This window comes from Mobula birostris, chromosome 20 (genome assembly GCF_030028105.1).
Source record: "Mobula birostris isolate sMobBir1 chromosome 20, sMobBir1.hap1, whole genome shotgun sequence".
Classification (NCBI taxonomy): domain Eukaryota; kingdom Metazoa; phylum Chordata; class Chondrichthyes; order Myliobatiformes; family Myliobatidae; genus Mobula; species Mobula birostris.
The window spans coordinates 14,519,379-14,540,728 of NC_092389.1; the positions used below are offsets into that span (position 1 = coordinate 14,519,379).

Below are 21,350 nucleotides of genomic sequence, written 5' to 3' on the forward strand. Positions count from 1 at the left end.
TGTATATTGGGAAGATAAATACCACTGTTTCAACCCTTGCTGCCTCTGCTGTGTAAGGATTCCACACTTCTCTCTGGCAACTGTTTCAATTTGATGCAGACTATGTTAGGGCAAGGTGTGAGTGATTTTCCAGAACAGAAGAATGTGCGTTTATACCACAGAACAAAACCTGTATCCCTTATTCCAGAGATTATCTAAAGCTGAATAAGTGCTAGGTATGCTGCATATCTGTACCAAGAATGGGCTGTCAGTACATTAACTGTCCTTTGTTACAGGCAAGGAAGCATACTGAACAAGGACCTGTCGCCTGACAAAAAGCATGACAAAAAGAACTTGGAAAAATCTCCTCTATATGAGTTTGACCCAACAGGTAAGACATTTATGGGATTGATGGGTTATTTTCAATTCCAGCCTTGAAATGAATAGAGATTATTTACAAATGTGTCTGTAGTTTGTGAGACGGTAAACTGTTCAAATCACAGCCTTACGTTATTAAATTCTCTTATTTGCTGCCTTTTTATTGTTAAGTAATGGTCTGCATTACCTGAATGTTCATCCCCAATACAGTCAGACATAGTTCAGGATGTCTTTGGGCTTCCGCAGTGAGTTGATAAGTGCACGCGACCATATCACTTTACTGCCCTGGTGCTCAATGTGTAAACTCTGGTTAGAAATCTTTGCAGAGTTTCTTGAATGAATTATTCTTTCTCAACAAACAGGTCACCGCCCTGGCAGTGTTTAGTGCTCCATGGCTGGAGGGAATGTGCTGAGTTTTGGAGGAATCCATTAGCCCCTATCTCTTGGGTCTTCTATATATCTGCAGACTGTCAGAAAATTGGGTGTTTCATTACGGCCATGGACTGACTGATTTGTACAAAATGCAATCCTGTTTCTGTGTCTCTGGATGCTGACAACATATGTTCCAAGGGTCAGTGGTAAAATGTGAAGTTTGGTCATGTGTACACAGAATTTGCCTTGGTCCTGGTATGCTCCCCTACTGATGGAGTAGACTGATTTTGCCCAAAATAATGTGAAATCAGTAAGGTATACTGAGGCATTCTATCAGCACAAATTCAACTGGGGTCAGTTGTTTTAACTTTGACGGGTTGGGAAGTGGGGATTTTGGCTTGTTCAAGAGGTTCCTCGCATCTTATCTCCATAACTGTTGATTGACTCTGAAGGCAATATATTCTATTGTGAATCAATGGCATTTACTTTCTGTGACTGTCCAACAGTTTGTGACTGTTCACCATTAGATATGAGCGATTGGATTCAGAGGCAAATTGGAATTGAGCATAATTTGGTCTGAAGAGCGTTACTAAGGCAGAAGGGCTAGAGGTGATGTTATAGAAGGAAAGAGAAATGTAGCTGTCTCTTCATATCATTTTGAGCAGAATAAATAAGCACATTTGCTCAGTAAATGGCTTCACTTTGGTTCAAACTGTGTTTTTCACACACAGATCCCAAAACTATCAAGCAGCTGATGTTTACCTCACTATTTGAGATGTAGATGGTTGAAATACTTGATAAAGTCATCTTTTCGCAAATGTGCGGTATCTTGAATTGTACTAGTGATGGTGTATTCTGATGGGCAAGGATTTAAATGTGGCTGGATTTAAATTGTTATCGCCTTTGTTGATCAGACTGCTCTTCTGCGTGGTTTTAATGCTTGCAGTTGACTCGCTGCTCTTGCTTTGTGTAGTCATGGTATCTTGTGGATTTCCAAATCTGCCTTTCACAGCTAGTTTATCCAGCAAAATCAGCTGATAACCAAATTACTACTTAACCTCTGCATTAACAGTTAGCTGGCTCATGTGTATCTAAATTGTATTGGAATGTACCTACCCTGTCTGCTGGGTCACTGGGGGATGTGCATCTACGTGTTACACCTATGCTATCAGCTTTTATTGAACATAATTCTTTTCATTTCTTAACCTTTCATGTATTGTACATTAACCCAGTTTGTCACATTTCCTCTCTCTGTACAAATAGAATTTGTAACTGTGTGTTGACGTGCATATGTGTATACTTGTATAACATTACCTGTGAGAAAAGCTGTGAATCTACGTGTTTCCATGCATTTCCCCACATCCTCGCCCTTTTTTCTCTTTTTATTAATTTCTGCTGTTATGCAGAGAGCTCGTCCAAACAAAAGAAGCCCAGATTCAATTGTGATGAGCATAAACGCGGGTCCTATGGTAAGCTGTGCAGCAGTCTGAGCCTTAGATTTTAGCTTGCTTGGTGCCGCTGTCTGATTCTTTGTGCTTGTTGTAAGGAAAGCTGCTTTGGCATCTGATACTGGGTTGGGAGGGAGAATGTGTTTAAAATTGTCCAACTGTCTTGCGTAACCTTTACCCACAGAACCCCAGCCCTGAGTCCAGATGTTGGCCAGACTTGCTGCTGAGACATTAAATTCAGATTCTAAATCTACTTACAGTTTCAAGTCTTTGGATTCTAAAGGGAAAAAAAACTGACTTGTGTGTACTTGGTGACATCTTTTAACTTGTGAAGTCTTCAATGCGTTGGGGTAACAGATGAAAATGGAGTTCTTGTGGCTGTTCATCTCTGATCTTATTGGTAGCAGAGCGGGTTTGATGGGTTGCAGGGCCTAATTCCGTTCTTATTTTGTGCTCTTATCAGTTCTTAATTGATCAAATCCTGTTCCTGTGTGTTATGCTTAAACGTTTAAATCTAACCATGTGCTGCTAGCGCACTGCAACTTGTACTTGTGCTAACAGTGTAGCAGTACTGTGTGTCAGTTTGTTGCAGAGGTTTCAATGCCAACTTTCTCCCTGAAGGACTTTTCAAAATAAATCCAGCTCTGCTTCTCTCACCTTTCTGATGCTTTTGTGAGTACTTGGTCTGTGAAATGTTTAGGGAGGCTTTGCTACAATGAAAGGTCTAGCTGTGTTTGAATAGTTGATTCTTATAATAAACTTCATCACAGGATAAAAGGTCACTATGCATAGTTTTTTTTTGTCTGTTGCAGTTTCTCATTGCGGTCAAAGTTTACCCTTTGATTTTTCTGGAGATTCTGATCTTTTTGTTGTTGTGCTGTTCTGAAAGTTGCGGTGTTAGTCACTTCTTATTGGTACCCAATTCAGAACTGTTTGTAGACTGTTGCACAAAGCAGTTTCAACCCCCATGAGTAGAAATTAATTTGAAAACGTTTACTGCTTGGAATTAAGATAGAGAATGATGCAACTATTCAGCACATCAAGCAGCATCTGTGGAAAGAGAAATAGAGTTAATTAATATTTCATTTTTATTTTGAGCATTTTATATTTCAGGTTTGCAGCATCTGCAGTATCTTATATTTTTTGGGGTGGGCTGGGGTTAGATTCCTCTAATTTCCAAGCCTTAAATGCCTGAGTTGCAAAGTTGGAGACCTTGGGATCGAATTTTGACTTGATGCAGCAGCATGCAACATGCAACACTGAACAGGCAGCTCTTTTTGCATTTTACCTTTTCCTCCTACCTTTCTTCCCCCCCCCCCATCAAAATCAATTGATATTGTGATGCATAAAATGGAAAACTGTTTTGATGTTGCATGATTTATACTATGCAATTTAAATAAGTTTTCCCCCTGTCATTTCCTCACTATCATCCATGTGTGTACTTGTACATTCAATGTGCTGTTCGGACAAGGTAAATGGATCCACCTATTGGGTAGGGCATGGTGGAAGGGGTGGGGTGTGGGTTGCCTGTTCATTGAATGTGTTTCATAATGGAGCCTTTCCAGGTTTCCTTTCTTTTGCATTTTGATAAGTTACCAACAGACTGATTCCTGTTCATTTGCTTTCTGATCAGGTCTAGTTCAGCGCTGTGTCATAATCCAGAGAGATGAAAATGGGTTTGGCCTGACGGTCAGTGGGGATAATCCTGTGTTTGTCCAGTCCGTCAAAGAGGGTAATTTTGTACACTTATTCTGCTGTTTAAAGTTTGATAACTTCTCTGGCTGCTTTTAGTTCTGTTCCCATTCTGCTAAATTCCATGTTGAAATGTCAATAAGGCATTTTGGTCTTCTGTGAAGCAGGAGTTGGAATATCTCCATTTAGTTCCATTTCTGACCAACTCTCTGCGTTTGTGTTACAGATGGAGCAGCTGTACGTGCCGGAGTGCAGCAGGGTGATAGAATCATTAAGGTAACGTACATCTTTCATTGGCATTGGTGATTTGCAAGTTGAGTTATTCTGAGTGGGCACGGTTGTCAGCGGGAATTAATAATGTTCGTCAGGTCAAAGTTGATTACCAGAAGCTGCATTTGTGGTTTGTCGCTCACTGACGGCCCTTCCCACTTGGGTGCTTGTGAACACTGTATCTGGTGATAAATGCTCAGCAGATTTTGTCAGTTGGTTATCTGTGTGCTTGATACTGTAAATTCCAAATGATGAGTGTGACCATGCATCCTCCTGCTATTCTGTCATTCCACACGTTATGCTGTTGTACTTATCACTCACATTATAAAAGCATTAAATACTGGTTGAAATATAAGGTGATTAATTGTATCTGTAAATGTTGTTACAGCTACTTTATAACAACATCAGAAAATGGGAGAGTTTGTCAGGCCATGTGTTCACTTTCTAAATTCATGCTCATTCTTCTTGCTAAGTTATTAAGGTTACCAATGTTCTTTAAGCAGTAGACATTATTTATCAAAGTGAAAATGCAATAAATACTCAACAGTTTAGGTAGAATTTGAAAAAAAACTAGTGTTAAAATTTCAAGTCCATGATCAATGCCTTATTATCGATAGATAGTTGAGTTGGCTTGCTTTATTGCCATAGCCAACCTGCTTTAACCTTAGCTTTTTGGGCCTCTCCTTTGCTGTGAGGTGGAATTTTTCCTGCCTTTCTCCCCAGGACAACCACTTCCCCAACACGACCTCTTCCCCAACTTGATGTGTGATGAGGTGATCTCTGTCTGCTTTCTCTTTTGTAGCTTTTTTGGAATTTTGTTCTTTGTTTCACTTATTTTCTGGAATAGTTCCACAATCATCCCTTTATCTTTTCTACTGGAAAGGCATTATAGACTAGCCAATTCATCTTTCAGTCATTTATTTCTGAGCTTTGTAAATGTTATAGGATTTTGATCATCAGGATAGTTATTCTGTTAAAATTTCTCCTCTGCAAGTTGTAGTTAATTTGAGATTTTATTTCATAATTCCCTTTAGTTTCAAGAAACCTTTCTGAAATCTGATATTTATTATTGTCTAAATGCATTATTTATCTGTTGCATTGCATCAGCGTCCCTCATAGGTATTGGTGCAAAGCTTAGCACTGTAGCCGCACAGCACCAAGGATATAAGTTTCAATCTTCATGTTTCCTGTGTGGAATTGTATGATTTCCCATGGCTGTCTGGGTTTCCCTCATGTGGTCTCGTTTCCTCTCACACCCCAAGGACACACTGAATTTTATATTAATTCGGTGTTGTCAGTAGAGGTGGGTAGCAGAAAAATCAAGGGGAATTGATGGGCCTGTGAGAGATAACAGGTTAGGGGATAATATTTGGGTGAATTCATTTGGTGGTATTGCTCTGAAGCTGACATAGATTGAAAGTATTGACTGCTTTCTTCCTATGTTGTGAGGAATATGAAAAATGTCACTGGTGTTTTATTTGCAGGTTAATGGAACGTTGGTCACACATTCAAACCATGTGGAGGTGGTTCGATTAATTAAATGTAAGTGAGCACTGGCTAATCAAAAGTCTCCTAAAAACTGAGTACCATCGGTCATCCATAGGATGCAGAATTGAGCCACACAACATGAAATCTGTACGAGTAGATGCTTGTGACAACAGGTGAGGCTGCTTACCAAGCAGGGTGCAAATCGCTGAGGAGCCAACAAAATGAAGGAGAAGCATTGTTCCTCATAGAGCGTCACATGACATTTGTACATCAGCATACACCCCTCTTGTGAAGTACTGTACGAGGGGCACGCTGTACACCTTTAAAATTCCATGTGTTTATTAGTGATGATGATGTGGCATGGTGACACATTGTTCAGCCTGTTGATTACTGGGTATAATGAGCCTTAGTTGCAGTGAAAGAGATAACTTAAAATAGAATCATATTATTGTGACATACAGTACTTGTTTTGAATTATGCCACAGTGTCTTCAGTGTTCCAGTGACTGATACCAATCTAAAAGACCATAAGACAAAGGAGCAGAAGTCGGCCATTCAGCCCATCGAGTCTGCTCCGCCATTTTATCATGAGCTGATCCATTCTCCTATTTAGTCCCACTCCCCTGCCTTCTCACCATAACCTTTGATGCCCTGGCTACTCAGATACCTATCAATCTCTGCCTTAAATACACCCAATGACTTGGCCTCCACTGCCGTCCGTGGCAACAAATTCCATAGATTCACCACCCTCTGGCTGAAAAAATTTCTTCGCATTTCTGTTCTGAATGGGCGCCCTTCAATCCTTAAGTCATGCCCTCTCATACGAGACTCCTCCATCATGGGAAACAAATTTGCCACATCCACTCTGCCCATGCCTTTCAACATTCAAAATGTTTCTATGAGGTCTCCCCTCATTCTTCTAAGCTCCAAGGAATACAGTCCAAGAACGATCAAACGTTCCTCATATGTTAACCCTCTCATTCCCGGAATCATTCTAGTGAATCTTCCCTGAACCCTTCCTCAGCACTACCGGCCCCTCCACCTATCTTCGTATCGTCAGCAAACTTAGCCACAAAGCCATCTATTCCATAATCCAAATCGTTGATGTACAATGTAAAAAGAAGCGGCCCCAACACGGACCCCTGTGGAACACTACTGGTAACCGGCAGCCAACCAGAATAGGATCCCTTTATTCCCACTCTCTGTTTCCTGCCAAATAGCCAACGCTCTACCCACGTATGTAAATTTCCTGTAATTCCATGGGCTCTTATCTTGTTTAGCAGCCTCATGTGTGGCACTTTGTCAAAAGCCTTCTGAAAATCCAAATATACAACATCCACTGCATCTCCCTTGTCTAGCCTACTTGTAATTTCCTCAAAAAATTTCAATAGGTTTGTTAGGAAGGATTTTCCTTTAAGGAAACCATGCTGAGTTCTGCCCATCTTGTCATGTGCCTCCAGGTACTCCGTAACCTCATCCTTGACAATCGACTCCAACAACTTCCCAACCACCAATGTCAAACTAACAGGTCTACAATTTCCTTTTTGCTTCCTTGCCCCCGTCTTAAATAGCGGAGTAACATTTGCAATCTTCCAGTCCTCCGGAATCATGCCAGAATCTATCGACTTTTGAAAGATCATTGCTAATGCCTCCACAATCTCCACAGCTACTTCCTTCAGAACATGAGATTGCATTCCATCTGGTCCGGGAGATTTATCTACCCTTAGACTATTCAGCTTCTTGAGTACTTTCTCTTCAGTTCCTCCGCCATCTCCTTATCTCCTATTACAATTTCTCCAGCATCATTTTCTATCGGTCCTATATCTGCACTCACCTGTCTTTTACTCTTTATATACTTGAAAAAGCTTTTAGTATCCTCTTTGAAATTATTTGCTAGCCTCCTTTCATAGTTCATCTTTTCCCTCTTAATGACCTTCTTAGTTTCCTTTTGTAAGCTTTTGAAAACTTCCCAATCCTCTGCCTTCCCGGCTGAAATCTGGAGGAAAACACACAGAGGATGCAGAGGGGGGCCAAAAAGGCGAGGGAAGAGGACCGGGTCGAGACAACAGAGGCTTATGGAGAAGAGAAGTTATAAGCCGTGTCTCCCCTCTCTCATCATGGGAAATGTGAGATCGCTGGGGAATAAAATCGACGAACTGACGGCGCTTGTCAGGAGTCAGAGAACATTTCGGGAGAGCAGTGTCATGTGCTTTACTGAGACGTGGCTGTTTTTAACCAATTTCCCCCAGGATTAGTAAAGTATTACTATCACTATTATTACTACTATTACTATTCTTCCCACTAATTTTTGCCTCCTTGTATGCCCTCTCCTTTGCTTTAACTTTGGCTTTGACTTCTCTTGTCAGTCACGATTGCATCCTTTTTCCATTTGAAAATTTCTTATCTTTTGGAATATATCTGTCTTGCACCTTCCTCACTTCTCGCATAAACTCCAGCCACTGCTGCTCTGCCGTCCTTCCGGCTAGTGTCCCTTTCCAGTCAACTTTGGCCAGTTCCCCTCTCATGCCACTGTCATTTCCTTTACTCCACTGAAATGCCGACACATCGGATTTCAGCTTCTCTTTCTCAGATTTCACAGTGAACTCAATCATGTTAATGATCACTGCCTCCGAAGGGTTCCTTCACCTCAATCTCTCTAATCACCTCTGGTTCATTACACAATACCCAATCCAGTACAGCTGATAGTGGGCTCAACAACAAGCTGTTCTAAAAAGCCATCTCGTAGACATTCTACAAATTCTCTCTCTTGAGATCCAGTGCCAACCTGATTTTTCCAATCCACTCGCATGTTAAAATCCCCCACAATTATCATAACACTGCCCTTCTGACAAACCTTTTCTATTTCCTGTTGTAATTTGTAGTCCCCATCACTGCAGCTGTTTAGAGGACTGTATATAACTGCCACCAGGATCCTTTTACCCCTGCAATTTCTTAGCTCAACCCATAAAGATTCTGCACCTTCCGATCCAATATCACCTCTTTCTAATGATTTAATAGTATTTCTCACCAATAAAGCCACGCCTCCCCCTCTGCCTACCTTCCTATCCTTCTGATACACCGGGTATCCTTGGATGTTCTGCTCCCAGAGACATGCATCATACCTGCCAATCTGTAGCGGTACGACAAGATCATCCACCTTATTCCTTATGCTGCGTACATTTAAGTATAACACCTTAAGACCAGTATTTGGTACTTTTCGCTTTCATTTCACTGCAACTTTATTGCACTACAACTCATCCCTATGGCTGCAAATTTACCCCATCACCTGCCTGTCCTTCCTGACATCTTTACTGCTCACTATCTTAGGTTTATTTCTGTTCTCCCCCTCCTCCGCTCTACCATTCCAGTTCTCATCCCCCTGCCAAATTAGTTTAAACCCTCCCTAACAGCTCTATTAAACCTTCCCGCCAGAATATTGGTCCCCTTCTGGTTCAGATGTAACCTGTCCTTTTTAAACAGGTCATACTTCCCCCAGAAGAGATCCCAATGATCCAAGAATCTGAAGCCCTGCCCCCTGCACCAGTCTCTCAGCCATGCATTTATCTGCCTGATCCTACTATTTTTGCCCTCGCTAGCACGTGGCACAAGTAGCAATCCTGAGATTACTACCCTGGAGGTCCTGCTTCTCAGCTTCCTTCCTAACTCCTGGAAATCTCTCTTCAGGACCTCCTCCCGTCTCCTATCTATGTCATTGGTACCAATATCTACCAAGACAGCTGGCTGCTCGCCCTCCTCCTTCAAAATATTCTGGACCCGATCCGAGACATCCCGTACCCTGGCACCTGGGAGGCACCACACCATGCGGGTATCTCTATCAGGCTCACAGAATCTCCTGACTGTTCCCCTGACTATGGAATCCCCTATGACTACCGCATTCCTCTTCTCTCTCCGTCCCTCCTGCACCACAGGGCCAGGCTCAGTGCCAGAGACCCGGTCACCATGGCCGTCCCCTGTCAGGTCATCCCCCTCAACAGCATCTAAAATGAGGTACTTGTTGCTGAGGGGGGCAGCCGCAGGGGTGCTCTCCACTATCTGGGTATTTTCCTTCCCTCTCTTGACAGTCACCCAGTTTTCTGAAGATGGCACGGCTACTAGTAAAATGTTTATCTTGGTATTGCCCCATTGTATAATGCAATGCTCTCTGTGCCATGCCCATTCTAATGCTGCAGCAATCTCTCAGATCTTTCTTGTCTAACTGTGTTCTCAGCCCTACCATAGATCTTTAGACTTGTAGAGTCATGCAGCAGGGAAACAAACTCTTTGGCCATGCTGCCCACAGCATCCTCCCTGCTAGTCCCAGTTGCTGGCATTTGACCTATGACCCTCCAAGTACCTATCAAAATACCTTTTAAATGTTGCTGTTGTACTTGCCTCGATCACTTGTCATTCCAGATTCTCACTAGCCTCTATAAAGAAGTTCCCTCTCGGGGTTCTTAAATCAATCCCCTCTTGTATCTGGGCCCTTGAGTTTTGGTCTCCCTATCCCTGGGAAAAAGACTGACTGCCCACCTTCAAAAGTTCATTTATTATCAAAGTATACAACTCTGAAATTTTTCCTACTCTGAGTTCCAACTCTGAATTCTGAAACCAAGAAAGAAAAGAATGGCAGCATGATCATCAATGCCCAAATCCTCCACTCCCCACACAAAAAAGAACAAAAATGGAGCAGGCACATTAACCTTAGATCCCTCATCCCCACACAAAAAAACGAGCAAAACAGAGCAGGCACATTGACCCCCAAATCCCTCTACCCCGCACAAAAAAAAAAGAGAAAGATCGGGTGAAAAACACAGAATATTAAAATAAAACTATAAGACAAAAAAGTCTATAGTCCAAGTCCCTATCCAAAGCGCGGAAAACCTGGGAAACAGCAGCAGGCTCTACCCTCTCTGGTTGCAGAATGGTCAAAAGGCAGGCAGCCAGCGCTTACCTTCTGCATTTGCCTCAATGTTTCAATCTCCTTCATTGCTTTAATTGGCAAACAATGAGAGCTTTAATTTGCAAAATGGTAAAATAGCCTCTAGTCAGCATGGTTTCATCAAGGGAAAATCTTGTCTGATAAATCTTTTGGAATTTTTTGAAGATATAACAAACAGGATAGATAAAGGAGAATTGGTTGATGTTGTATACTTGGATTTTCAGAAGGCCTTTGACATGGTGCCACACATGAGGCTGCTTAACAGGCTATGAGCCCGTGTCATGACAGGAAAGATTCGAGCATGGATAAAGCAGTGGCTGATTGGCAGGAGGCAAAGAGTGGGAATAAAGGGAGCCTTTTCTGGCTGGCTGCCGGTGACTAGTGCTGTTCCACAGGGGTCAGTGTTGGGACCGATTCTTTTTACGTGAGATGTCATTGATTTGAACGATGGCTTTTTGCAAAGTTTGCAGACGTTATGAAGATGGGTAGAGAAGCAGGTTTTGAGGAAGTAAAGAGGCTAGAGAAGGACTTAGACAGATGAGGAGAATGGGCAAAGAAATGGCAGAATACAGTGTCGGGAAGTGTATGGTCATGCACTTTGATAGAAGAAGTGAAAGGGTTGACTGTTTTCTAAGTGGAGAGAAAATACAAAAAACTGAGGTGCAAAGGGACTTGGGAGTCCTTGTGCAGGATCCCCTTAACTTTAATTTATAGGTTGAGTCTGTGGTGAGGAAAGCAAATGCAATGTTAGCATTCATTTCAAGAGAACTAGAATATAAAAGCAAGGATGTAATGTTGAAGAACTGGTGCGGCCTCCCTTGTAGTATGTGAGCAGGTTTGGGCCCCTTATCTGAGAAAAGATATGCTGAAACTGGAGAGGGTTCAAAGGATGTTCACAAAAATGATTCCAGGATTGAATGACTTGTCATATGAAGAGTGTTTGATGGCTCTGGGCCTGTATTCACTAGAATTCAGAAGAATGAGGGGTGACCTCATTGAAACCTATCGAATGGTGAAAGACCTTGATAGAGTGGATGTGGAATGGATGTTCCCTACGGTGAAAGAGTCTTAGACCAGAGGACCCAGCCTCAGGATCAAGGGGTGTCCTCTTAGAATTGAAATGGGGAGGAATTTCTTTATCGTGGAGTGGATGTTCCCTACGGTGAAAGAGTCTAAGACCAGGGGACCCAGCCTCACGATCGAGGTGTGTCCTCTTAGAATCGAGATGGGGAGGAATCAAGGTGGTGAATCTGTGGAATTCTTTGCCACAGCCTGTGGAGGCCAAGACTTTTAAGTATATTTAAGGCAGTGGTGGATTGGTCAGTGCATGAAGGGTTACGGGGAGAAGACAGGAGATTGGGGCTGAGAGGAAAGTTGGATCAATCATGATGAAATGGTGGAGCAGACTCACTGGGCCAAATGGCCTAACTCTGCTCCTATATCTTATAGTCTTATGGAAATGGAGTCGAACAACCACCTGATCTATCTCACTCCTGTATGCCTCCTCGTCACCTTCTGAGATTTTGCCATCAGTAGATGCGTCATTGGCAAATGCTTAGTCACAAAGTCATGGGTGTAGGGAGAGTGGAGCAGTGGGCTAAGTATGCATCCTTGAGGTGCGCCAGTGTCGATGGTCAGCGAGGAAGAGATGTTATTTCTAATCTGCACTGAATGTGAGCTATTGGTGAGGAAGTCAAAGATTCACTTGCAGAGGGAGGTAGGGGGGCCCAGGTTTAGAGCTCATTGATTCGAACTGAGGGTATGATTATGTTGAAGGCTGAGCTGTAATCAACAAACAGAAGCCTGGCGGAGGCATTGCTATTGTCCAGTTGATCCAAGGCCAAGTGGAGAACCAATGAGATTGCATCCGATGTGACCTTTTGTGGCAAAAGGCAAATTGCAGCAGGTCCAGATCTTTGCTTAGGCAGGAGTTGATTCAGGCTGTGACCGACCTCTCAAGCCACTTCATAACAGTAAATGTGAGTGCCACTGGGCAATAGTCATTCAGGTAGCTCACCCTGCTCTTGGGCACTGCTATGATTGTAACCCTCTTGAAGCAGGTGGGAGCCTCTGAATGCAGCAGTGAAAGATTGTAGGTCCTTGAACACTCCCACCAGTTGGATAGCAGGGATTTTCAGCGCCCTTCCAGGTCCACCACCAGGGCACAACGCCTTGTGAGGGTTCACCCTCTTGAAAGATGTTCTGATGTTGGCCACTAAGACAGAGACCAGAGTACCAGATGCTGGGAGGATTCACACAGGTGTAATGTCATATTCCCTTTCAAAGCATACTGAATAGGCATTGAGTTCATCTGCGAGTGGAGCATCACAGCCATTTGTGACGTTAGGTTTTGCTTTGTCGCAGTTAATAGCTGATTCTGTCTCTAACTTCAATTGGGATCATTTTGCTTTGCCCTTAAAATAGCCTTCCATAGATCATACCTGGAGTTGTATATTTCTGGATCACTGATCTAGCCCTCAGTAGACAACAAATGTCCTGGTTTATCCGTGGCTTTTGGTTTGGTTATGTCTAGTAAGGAAAAACTTCTTCACACAGAGAGTGGTGAATCTGTGGAATTCTCTGCCACAGGATACAGTTGGGGCCAGTTCATTGGCTATATTTAAGAGGGAGTTAGATACGGCCCTTGTGGCTACGGGGATCAGGGGGTATGGAGGGAAGGCTGGTGCAGGGTTCTGAGTTGGATGATCAGCCATGATCATAATAAATGGTGGTGCAGGCTCGAAGGGCCGAATGGCCTACTCCTGCACCTATTTTCTATGTTTCTATTGGCTCGCGCCCCGCAGATGTCTCACGTGCTACCTCTGCCTCCCAGAATCCTCTCAGAGACTGCAGAGTGCTGGAACACCCAAACGATCTCCAAACAGTAAATCACAGGCTCTAACAGTTCCAGAATAACATCCAAAATAAAAAAAAATGTAAAAGACATAAAAGAAATAAAATGTATGGAAATAACCTTATCCATATACATCATGATTTTATAAATGTCATTTAAGTCGCCCCTCATTCTCCTGCATTTCAAGGAATAAAAATCCAATGTGGCCAACCTCTCCTTATAACTCAGGCCCACTCTAGTCCTGGCATCATCCTCGACAATCTCTTTTCCTCTAACAGGGTGACCAAAACTGTACACAGTACTCCAAGTGCAGTCTCACAGTGACATGCATAACTGCAACAAATGTTCCCACCCCTAACCTCTGCCCTGACTGATGAAAGCTGGCGCCATCTTTACTACCTTGTTTACTTGTGTAGCTACTTACAGTGAACTGTGCACTTGTACTCCCAGGTTCCTCTGTTCAACAACACTCGTCAGTGCCCTGTCATTCACTGTATAGATCCTACCCTGGTTTAAATGTCCAAAATGCATCACTTCACACTTATCCAAGTTGAAAATAATTTGTCATTCCTTACCGCATCTCCTTAACTGATCAAATTCTCGTTGTAATTCACTATCAGCAAGACCCCTAATTTGGTATCATCAACAGATTTGCTGATAGCGACACGTACATTCACATTGAAATAATTTACATAAATGAATAACAGAGGTCCCACCACTGACCCCCGGGACACCCCACTAGTCACAGGCCTTCATTCAGAGAGTTAACCTTCACCCATCATTTTATGTTTCCTATCATCGAGCCAATTGTGAATCCACCTTGCTAGCTCCTTCTAAATCTCGTGACCTAACCTTCAAGATCTGCCTGCTATGCGGCACCTTGTCAAAGTCCATTAAAAGTCCAGATAGACAACATTCACTACCCTACCTTCATCTATCCCCTTGGGTACCTCTTCAAAAACAAACTCCCATCTTGACTATTTTAGTGATGGTTGATTTTGTCCCTCCGAATACCCTCCAGTAACATCTCTACAACTGAAGTTGGGCTCATTTCCTGGCATGTTCTTGCTACCCTTGAACAATAGAATAGTACTAGCCACCCTCCAAGCTTCTGGAACCTCACCAGTGTCTGCAAGGGACTGTGATTGCTTCCCTGGTCTCCCATAAGGTCCAAGTGTGCATGGTCAGTTTCTGGAGATTTGGTCACCTTCATGTGATTCAAGGCTGCACATCTCCTTCCTCTTAATATGCACATGATCCAAGACCTCACTACTTATTACCCTTATTTCTTTGGCATCCATGATGTTCTTTTCAATCATAGCCATCTGTGGCTCCAAATATAGGCAGCCCTGAGGATCTTTAGGAGAGGATCTAGTCTTTCTTTGCCACCCTTTTTCTATTATTGTTTCTGAAGAACGTCTTGAGATTATTTTTAACCCTGACTGCCAAATCCATCTCATACCCTCTTTTTGTCCTCCTGATTTCCCTCTTAATCCTGCTCTTAAACTTGTTTTATGTTGGTCAATGGATTAATTTGTACCCAGCCATCTGAAAGCAACATACACTTTTTTTCCTGACCAGGGATCTCTATCTTTTATCATCCAGAGTTCACTGAATTTGGTGTGCCCACCCTACATTCCAACAGTAACATGCTGCTCCTGAACTCATGATATGACCCTATTAAAAGCCTCCCACTTGCCAACTGTTCCTTTGCCTATAAATAGAGTTGCCCAGTTGACCGCAGCTAGATCCACCTTCGAAGTTGTCCCTTCTTCAGTTCAGGGCATTAACCTGTGGAACTGTTCTTTTTATGGAATTACTTTAAAACTAAAAAGATTGAGGTCACTTGACCCAAAATCTCCCCAACTGCCACTTTAGTCACTTGGCCAGCCTCATTCCCTAAGAGGAGGTCCAGTATTGCTTCTTCCCAAGTAAGTTCCTTGATATATTGTGTGAGGGAACTGCCATTAACGCACTGTTCAAATTCTGCCCCAGCCAGGTCCTTTGCATTCTGGGTAGCCTGGTCGATAATAGGAAAATTGAAATCTTCCACTAGCACTGCTCTGCTATTCTCACAACTATGTGCAATTTCTTGACAAATCTGCTCATGTTCCTGCTGACTATTAGGGTCTAGGTCTATAATATAGTCCTACCGAGGTGACCAATCCCTTTTTATTTTTAGATCTTCCCTCAGTAATATCCCATCTAAGTACTGCAGTTATGTCCTCCCTTATTAAAAAGACAGCTCACTCTCTTCTACTCTTTCCCCATCACACCTAAAACATCGGTATCCTGGAACATTGAGCTACTAGTCCTGGCCTTTTCTCAGCTATGTTTCTAGTATGGACACAATATTCGAGTCTCTAGAGGTGATCTGTGCCCTCAGTTCAGCTGCCTTACCTGTTGGGCTTGTAGGCATTGAAATGGATACAGATTAAAGCAGTGCTCCTGTCTGCCCTTCAGCATAGATTTCCTACTCATGCTCTGGAGAAGCGGATGAACTCGGCAGTATGACAGAGGGCTGAAGTATTAATTGAACTCTGCTGGCAAGTGGACTATAAACACTGTGACTCAAGTTCTGATGACCTGCCTTAAGCGTATGCTCAATAACAAAACCTGCCTTTGCAGATTTTTAAGATGACTAGCAGTGGTTGCAGATTTCCAGAATTACAGCTGTCATATGTGGTCCATACCAGGACTCTGTGCCTTGGCGCCTTCTTCGTTTTGATGCAGGGAAGCAGTTAAGACCACAGTCACTTCATTGGAAGTTGCTCAGTGACGCAGCTGCAAAATTAGTGGTAAACAGTTGGGTGATATTAGTGATAAGGCAGTGGGAATGTTTCTTTAAGATTAATTTTACACATTGTTCATTGAACAATTGATGAGCATTGCCTTTCATTGCCAGAGAAAGTAACACTTGCACTGTGCAACATCCTATAGAACTCCGAATATCTGAAAGCTTTTACATCCATTGAAGTACATACGAATGTGGTTGCTATTGTACGAAACTGTCAATTTCTGTACAACAAAGATCCCCGACTGTTAATCAAATAATGACTTGGTAATCTGGTTCTTATCTGAATAGGCAATTTTGCCTGAATAGTTGTTTGCAATGCAAAGCAACAGAGAATTGCGAAGGGCTGTTGGGCCATATAAGGTGCTTATTTGTTATAGCAGCTTTGGATTGGCAGACTACTTTGTAACTACTTTTAGAAATTTGAACATTGTTTCACTTTCTATTACCAGCTGGGTCATATGTGGCTCTCACAGTCCTAGGCCGCCCTCCTGGCTCTCCCCAGATTCCACTGACTTCTGCTGATGGAGATGCTGGGGGTATCTTTTTCCCTGGACAGCAAGGTCAGATGTCCCCAAATACAACTTTCTCTCTCCATTCTTCAAGCAGCAGCTGCCCCGAGAGGATCACAAGTCCCATGCCTGTGGCGGTGAGTATGCAAAGCTGAAACTAGTTCGATAGATAGCCAATTTGCAGTACTACAGAAAATGTTTTTTTCTCTCTGAACTGACTGGCATTAGTGCTCTGTGGTATTAACCCGCCTTTAGATTTCTGCAGGATTTCTACTGTATTCTGTAGTAGACTTTGTCACATTTGCATGTTCTTTGATTGGCAGAATTACAATCACCTTTGATAATACAACTGCATTCCTGACAGAGGTAGTTGTTAGTTAACGGGGGGAGATGGGACAAGTGATTATTAAACCCACAATCCTCCTTGCTTGCCGATAGCTCAAAATCGACTTATCTGGCTGCCTCGTAATATAAAACCATGACCAATGTTTTCTTTCCCTCTAGTGGTGGAAATGTGCTTCACCACTTGAGCAGTTGGTAGCTTGTAAAATTGAAATCTCCTTGTGGTGTTGATGTACCCCTATAGCATCACTACTCTGCCAAAGCACCAAGAATGCTCAGTTTCTGAGGGGCATTTGCATGAGTTGTCACATTTCAAGGTTTATTCTAATTCGACCTAAACTATGAGCTGCTTCAAAAGAGCCAAACGGGTGAATGTTAAGCTTTCTTGCCCTCTGTCTGTCAATGGGTGTATATCTGGATATCTCTTGTTTTCAGTATCTCCTGTCTCTTTCCAGTGTCTCCTTGTTCCTTCCAAGTTTCTGTCTCTGCATTTTTTCTCTCTCCCTCTCTCCTCCCTCCCTGTATATTTTCTCTGTGAATATCCTTAGTTTTCTGTTTCTGCGGCCTGTGCTAATTGTACAGTTTCCCGTTTTAATGTAAATTAGATACTTCCAGCAAGTGACCAGAATGGGATCTGACGTTCTGACTCATGTTCCTTTCACAGGAAGACAATATTGTGCATAACCAGAAGGTTGAGATTCTGAGGAACATGTTAGGCACTGAATTACGGCAGCTCGAGGTACGTTGAATTGTACAATTTACGAGAAAGCTGATTAAAAATGCAAGTTTGCTTCCCCATTTGGAATGTAGAAGTTGAGCAATCCTGTGCAATTTGACATTCACTCATTAAACTCATGATTTTGTTAGAAGTTATTCTCACCCTATGCTAGATTCTCACAGATTCTAATATTGGCCTCAAATGCTGTAGACCGGGTACATGCAACACACATCAAAATTGCTGGTGAACGCAGCAGGCCAGGCAGCATCTCTAGGAAGAGGTACAGTCGACGTTTCGGGCCGAGACCCTTCGTCAGGACTAACTGAAAGAAGGCCTGGTACATGATAGATTATTTATGACTAAAGCTTCCTTTACAAGTCCCATTGCAACAAAGAGGCCAGTCGCATTGTTGGTTTGAATTTATTACCGGCTGCAAATAGTCCATCCTTCTGATAGGCATCTGCTGGAATTGGTGGGGACTCTTCATTTGTGTGAGCACTTGTGTTCTGTCTAAGTAATTTGAACTGTGTGTCGATTAATCCCACATGGGTCAAGTAGACACAGGAATGTATTGCCTTCCAATGGACCTGATTTGTTAACTCACTTTTCAGACTAAGTGTAATTGTTCTTTTTGAAAAGCAACTTAGGGAGAAGTACACGAGGAACCCATCGCCACAGGTGCTTCGAGACCAGCATGAGGTGGAGAAACACATTCAGCAACTTCAGGAACAACTTAGCAAAGCGACAGGCTCCTTACAGGTAAGGCCCCCATGTCCCGACTCTAAAGGAAGAACCACCTGTTAACTGCAACTATCTGCTTTAGTAAAATATCTTTGTGAAGTTATTACCTCGTGCTAGAATCTGTGCTCTGGCTCAAGAAGCATCTTATCTTTGCTCTATTGCAAGAGTAGGCTCTTGTTCATAAGTGTTTTCTGAACACTCAAAGTTGTGTTACCATAATTCACAACAATGCAACCAATCCAATCCCAGAATTCTTTCACAGTACACTGAGAACCATGGTTATGCCTTCATGTCATCTTCCCCCATCCTCCCCCTCCGACTCCTGTTCTCAATTTTCAAAGTACTTAATTTTATTTCCTTTAGGATGGCTCAAGTTCGACTCGACACTCGGAAACATTAGCTATTGTTGAAAGATCGACTGAAGGTAGGACCGACGTTCCCTCTAATGTGTTTTTTTTTACAGCTGCGCAGACCATTGCTCTGAGCAGGAAATTGTTCCACAACCTAAAATCTGTCCGGCACTTTAAACGTTTAAATGTTAAGAAAACTCCAGCTGCGTGGTAACAAAGGCTGTGTGTGCAGGAGCATTTATTTCAGTTACTTCCCGGTCGCACACTCATGCAGTTTGCAGGGAGGACTAAAATTTTGCTTAATCCTCAACTGAGAAATGACTGTTAAATCAGCCTAATTCTTGCCCCACACTCTCCTCGCTTCCTAGCCTAAATCCCTATCTAGGATTTGTGGGCACGCATGGACTCTGGGAAACTGGCGTGTGTTCCAGTGGCTGTAATGGAGTGCAAGCTGAGAACACTCAAGCAAAGTCCTTTCCACGTGAGATGCTGGGATGTGAGATTCTTATTACAGTGGCAAAATGATCATTTTCTTTTGAACAAGTTACTCTTGTGCTAGTAGCCATGTTCTCTGTGCTTTAAGCCAGCCTTCAACTGATCCCTGAGCTTCAGCTCAGCAGAGTAAGGAATGTTGGAAAGTCTTATTTCTTACTTGTAACAATGAGTAGAAATCCAGAACAATATCATGAATAGGATCTCTCTAACAGCCACTTAATTTTTCTCATTTATTTTATTGATGCACACTCAAATAGTCATTTTCTTTCTCAGCGTCATCCTATAACACCATCAGCCCCCTTCTCCCTTCCCCACCCACCAATTTAATCAGATCCCAAATGTCTTATGGCCTTGAATCTTCATAGTCCACCCTGTCCTACTACATTTCCTTTCCTATACCATCCTTTGTATGTTTTATGGTCTTTCCATCCTTCTCCATGTCCCCACCACTCCCTTTTCCCTAAACCAACATCCAACTTTACTGCTGTCCCTTGTTGTTCCTCTTGCATTTTCTTAGTTTTTTTGCGTTTAGAACGGGACATTGAGTAAAATTATAGCTGTGTATGAAGTGGAGAATCGACCATGGCCGTCACATCCAATCCCACAATTTTGTTCAGTCCTTGTATCCTTTAATAGTCCTGTTTATTTGTTCTTTAATTCACTTTCAAATGAGTTGTTGGGCTCTTGCTCAAGAGTTGTTTGAGAGCCAGTCTCACATCTGACAATCCTCCCAGTGTTTAATAAACTCCTTTAATTATAATGTTTTGCTTTGTGAATCTCTGCCTTCTGTATTGCTACTTACTTGCTACTCTCCTGGTAACTTGTTTTGTTAGTAAAAGTAATTCACCGAATTGTTACAGAGCACGAGACCTGATGATTCATCAGGTCTGCCAGCCCCTATTAAAGAACTTCTATGCCATCCTGTCCCATTCCACGAACTCTTTCCCTATAGCTCAGCAAATAATTCTCTCTTAGCTCCTTATCTAATTCCCTTTCCAACTTTAGAAAGAGGAAAGAACTGAAATTCATCTGGAACCTGTGAATTACTGGGTGATGTATTTTCTGTTGAGCATTGTTGGTGGATTATGCCCAGTGGCTGCAAATTCTGCTGCTGAATTATTTCAGGTTTGATACACAACTTTCTAGGATCAATTAAGCCTGTTGTGGATTGAACTGCGTTCTTCAGGTAGCCAAGGAGAAGGTTTATTGCCAGGCGATGGCTTATTAGCTTTTCTCTGGCTTTTGATTCTTTCGCGTTCATTCACCAGATACAGGCGACTGGGAGCATGATCTTCCACCGCAGAATGAGAATACAGGATCCGATAGAAGCCGCATTTCATTTGGCCGTGCAGAGGTGAGCAGTGCTGGATCTAGGTTCTAGTAAATTTTCAATCTTCCCTCCGTGTTAAACCAGTTAATGTTCCAAAATTTTTTACTATTCAATGAAAAATTATTTTAATTTTTCTTTGACTTGGCATTTTGTGAGAAGACTGCAGTTGAAGTGCGCAACTTGTGCTGCTCTGCAGTCTCTCAAACCCTCCAGTGTCTTAATGTAACAAAATTACACGTCAGACAAGTGCTAAGTAATTTTATTGCTTGGATTTTAGAAATATCATACTGGGTTAAAATGCAATAGAAGAAAATTTGAACTTCATTTTCTTCCAGATCCTTTGCCAGTTGTCTTTTTTGGTGGAACATTCATTGCTGTGCCAAAGATGTATTTTTAATCTCCATGCCAGCAACCTGAACTTAAAAAATCTTGGCTGAATACTACATTGGGCACTAAGCAGATGTTATACTGGCAGAGGTGCCTTCTTTCAGAGAAGATATTATACAGCTCTGTTATCTCAGTTGCATGTATAAGATCTTGTGGTATTAAGGAATGAGGAACTGACTAATGCTAATAAAGTTATGGTTTTAAAAAAAAGGCAATTGGTTATCAGTGTTTCATCTGGAGGTGATATCTAGAAGGTTCTTTG

The 21,350-nt window shown here is 42.4% G+C and overlaps 1 protein-coding gene across 4 annotated transcripts in view; it reads left to right on the top strand.

Moving 5' to 3' along the window:
* Nucleotides 1-21,350, top strand: part of LOC140185069 (rho guanine nucleotide exchange factor 12-like) — a 141,141-nt gene that overhangs the window by 56,717 nt on the left and 63,074 nt on the right. For all 4 annotated transcript variants that reach the window (XM_072238309.1, XM_072238310.1, XM_072238308.1 and 1 more), the window contains 9 exons: nucleotides 276-370; nucleotides 3,811-3,909; nucleotides 4,096-4,145; nucleotides 5,624-5,681; nucleotides 16,666-16,862; nucleotides 17,732-17,806; nucleotides 18,425-18,544; nucleotides 18,890-18,950; nucleotides 20,640-20,725. In XM_072238309.1, the coding sequence (XP_072094410.1) occupies nucleotides 276-370; nucleotides 3,811-3,909; nucleotides 4,096-4,145; nucleotides 5,624-5,681; nucleotides 16,666-16,862; nucleotides 17,732-17,806; nucleotides 18,425-18,544; nucleotides 18,890-18,950; nucleotides 20,640-20,725 (841 nt within the window). The remainder of the gene's footprint in view (nucleotides 1-275; nucleotides 371-3,810; nucleotides 3,910-4,095; nucleotides 4,146-5,623; nucleotides 5,682-16,665; nucleotides 16,863-17,731; nucleotides 17,807-18,424; nucleotides 18,545-18,889; nucleotides 18,951-20,639; nucleotides 20,726-21,350) is intronic.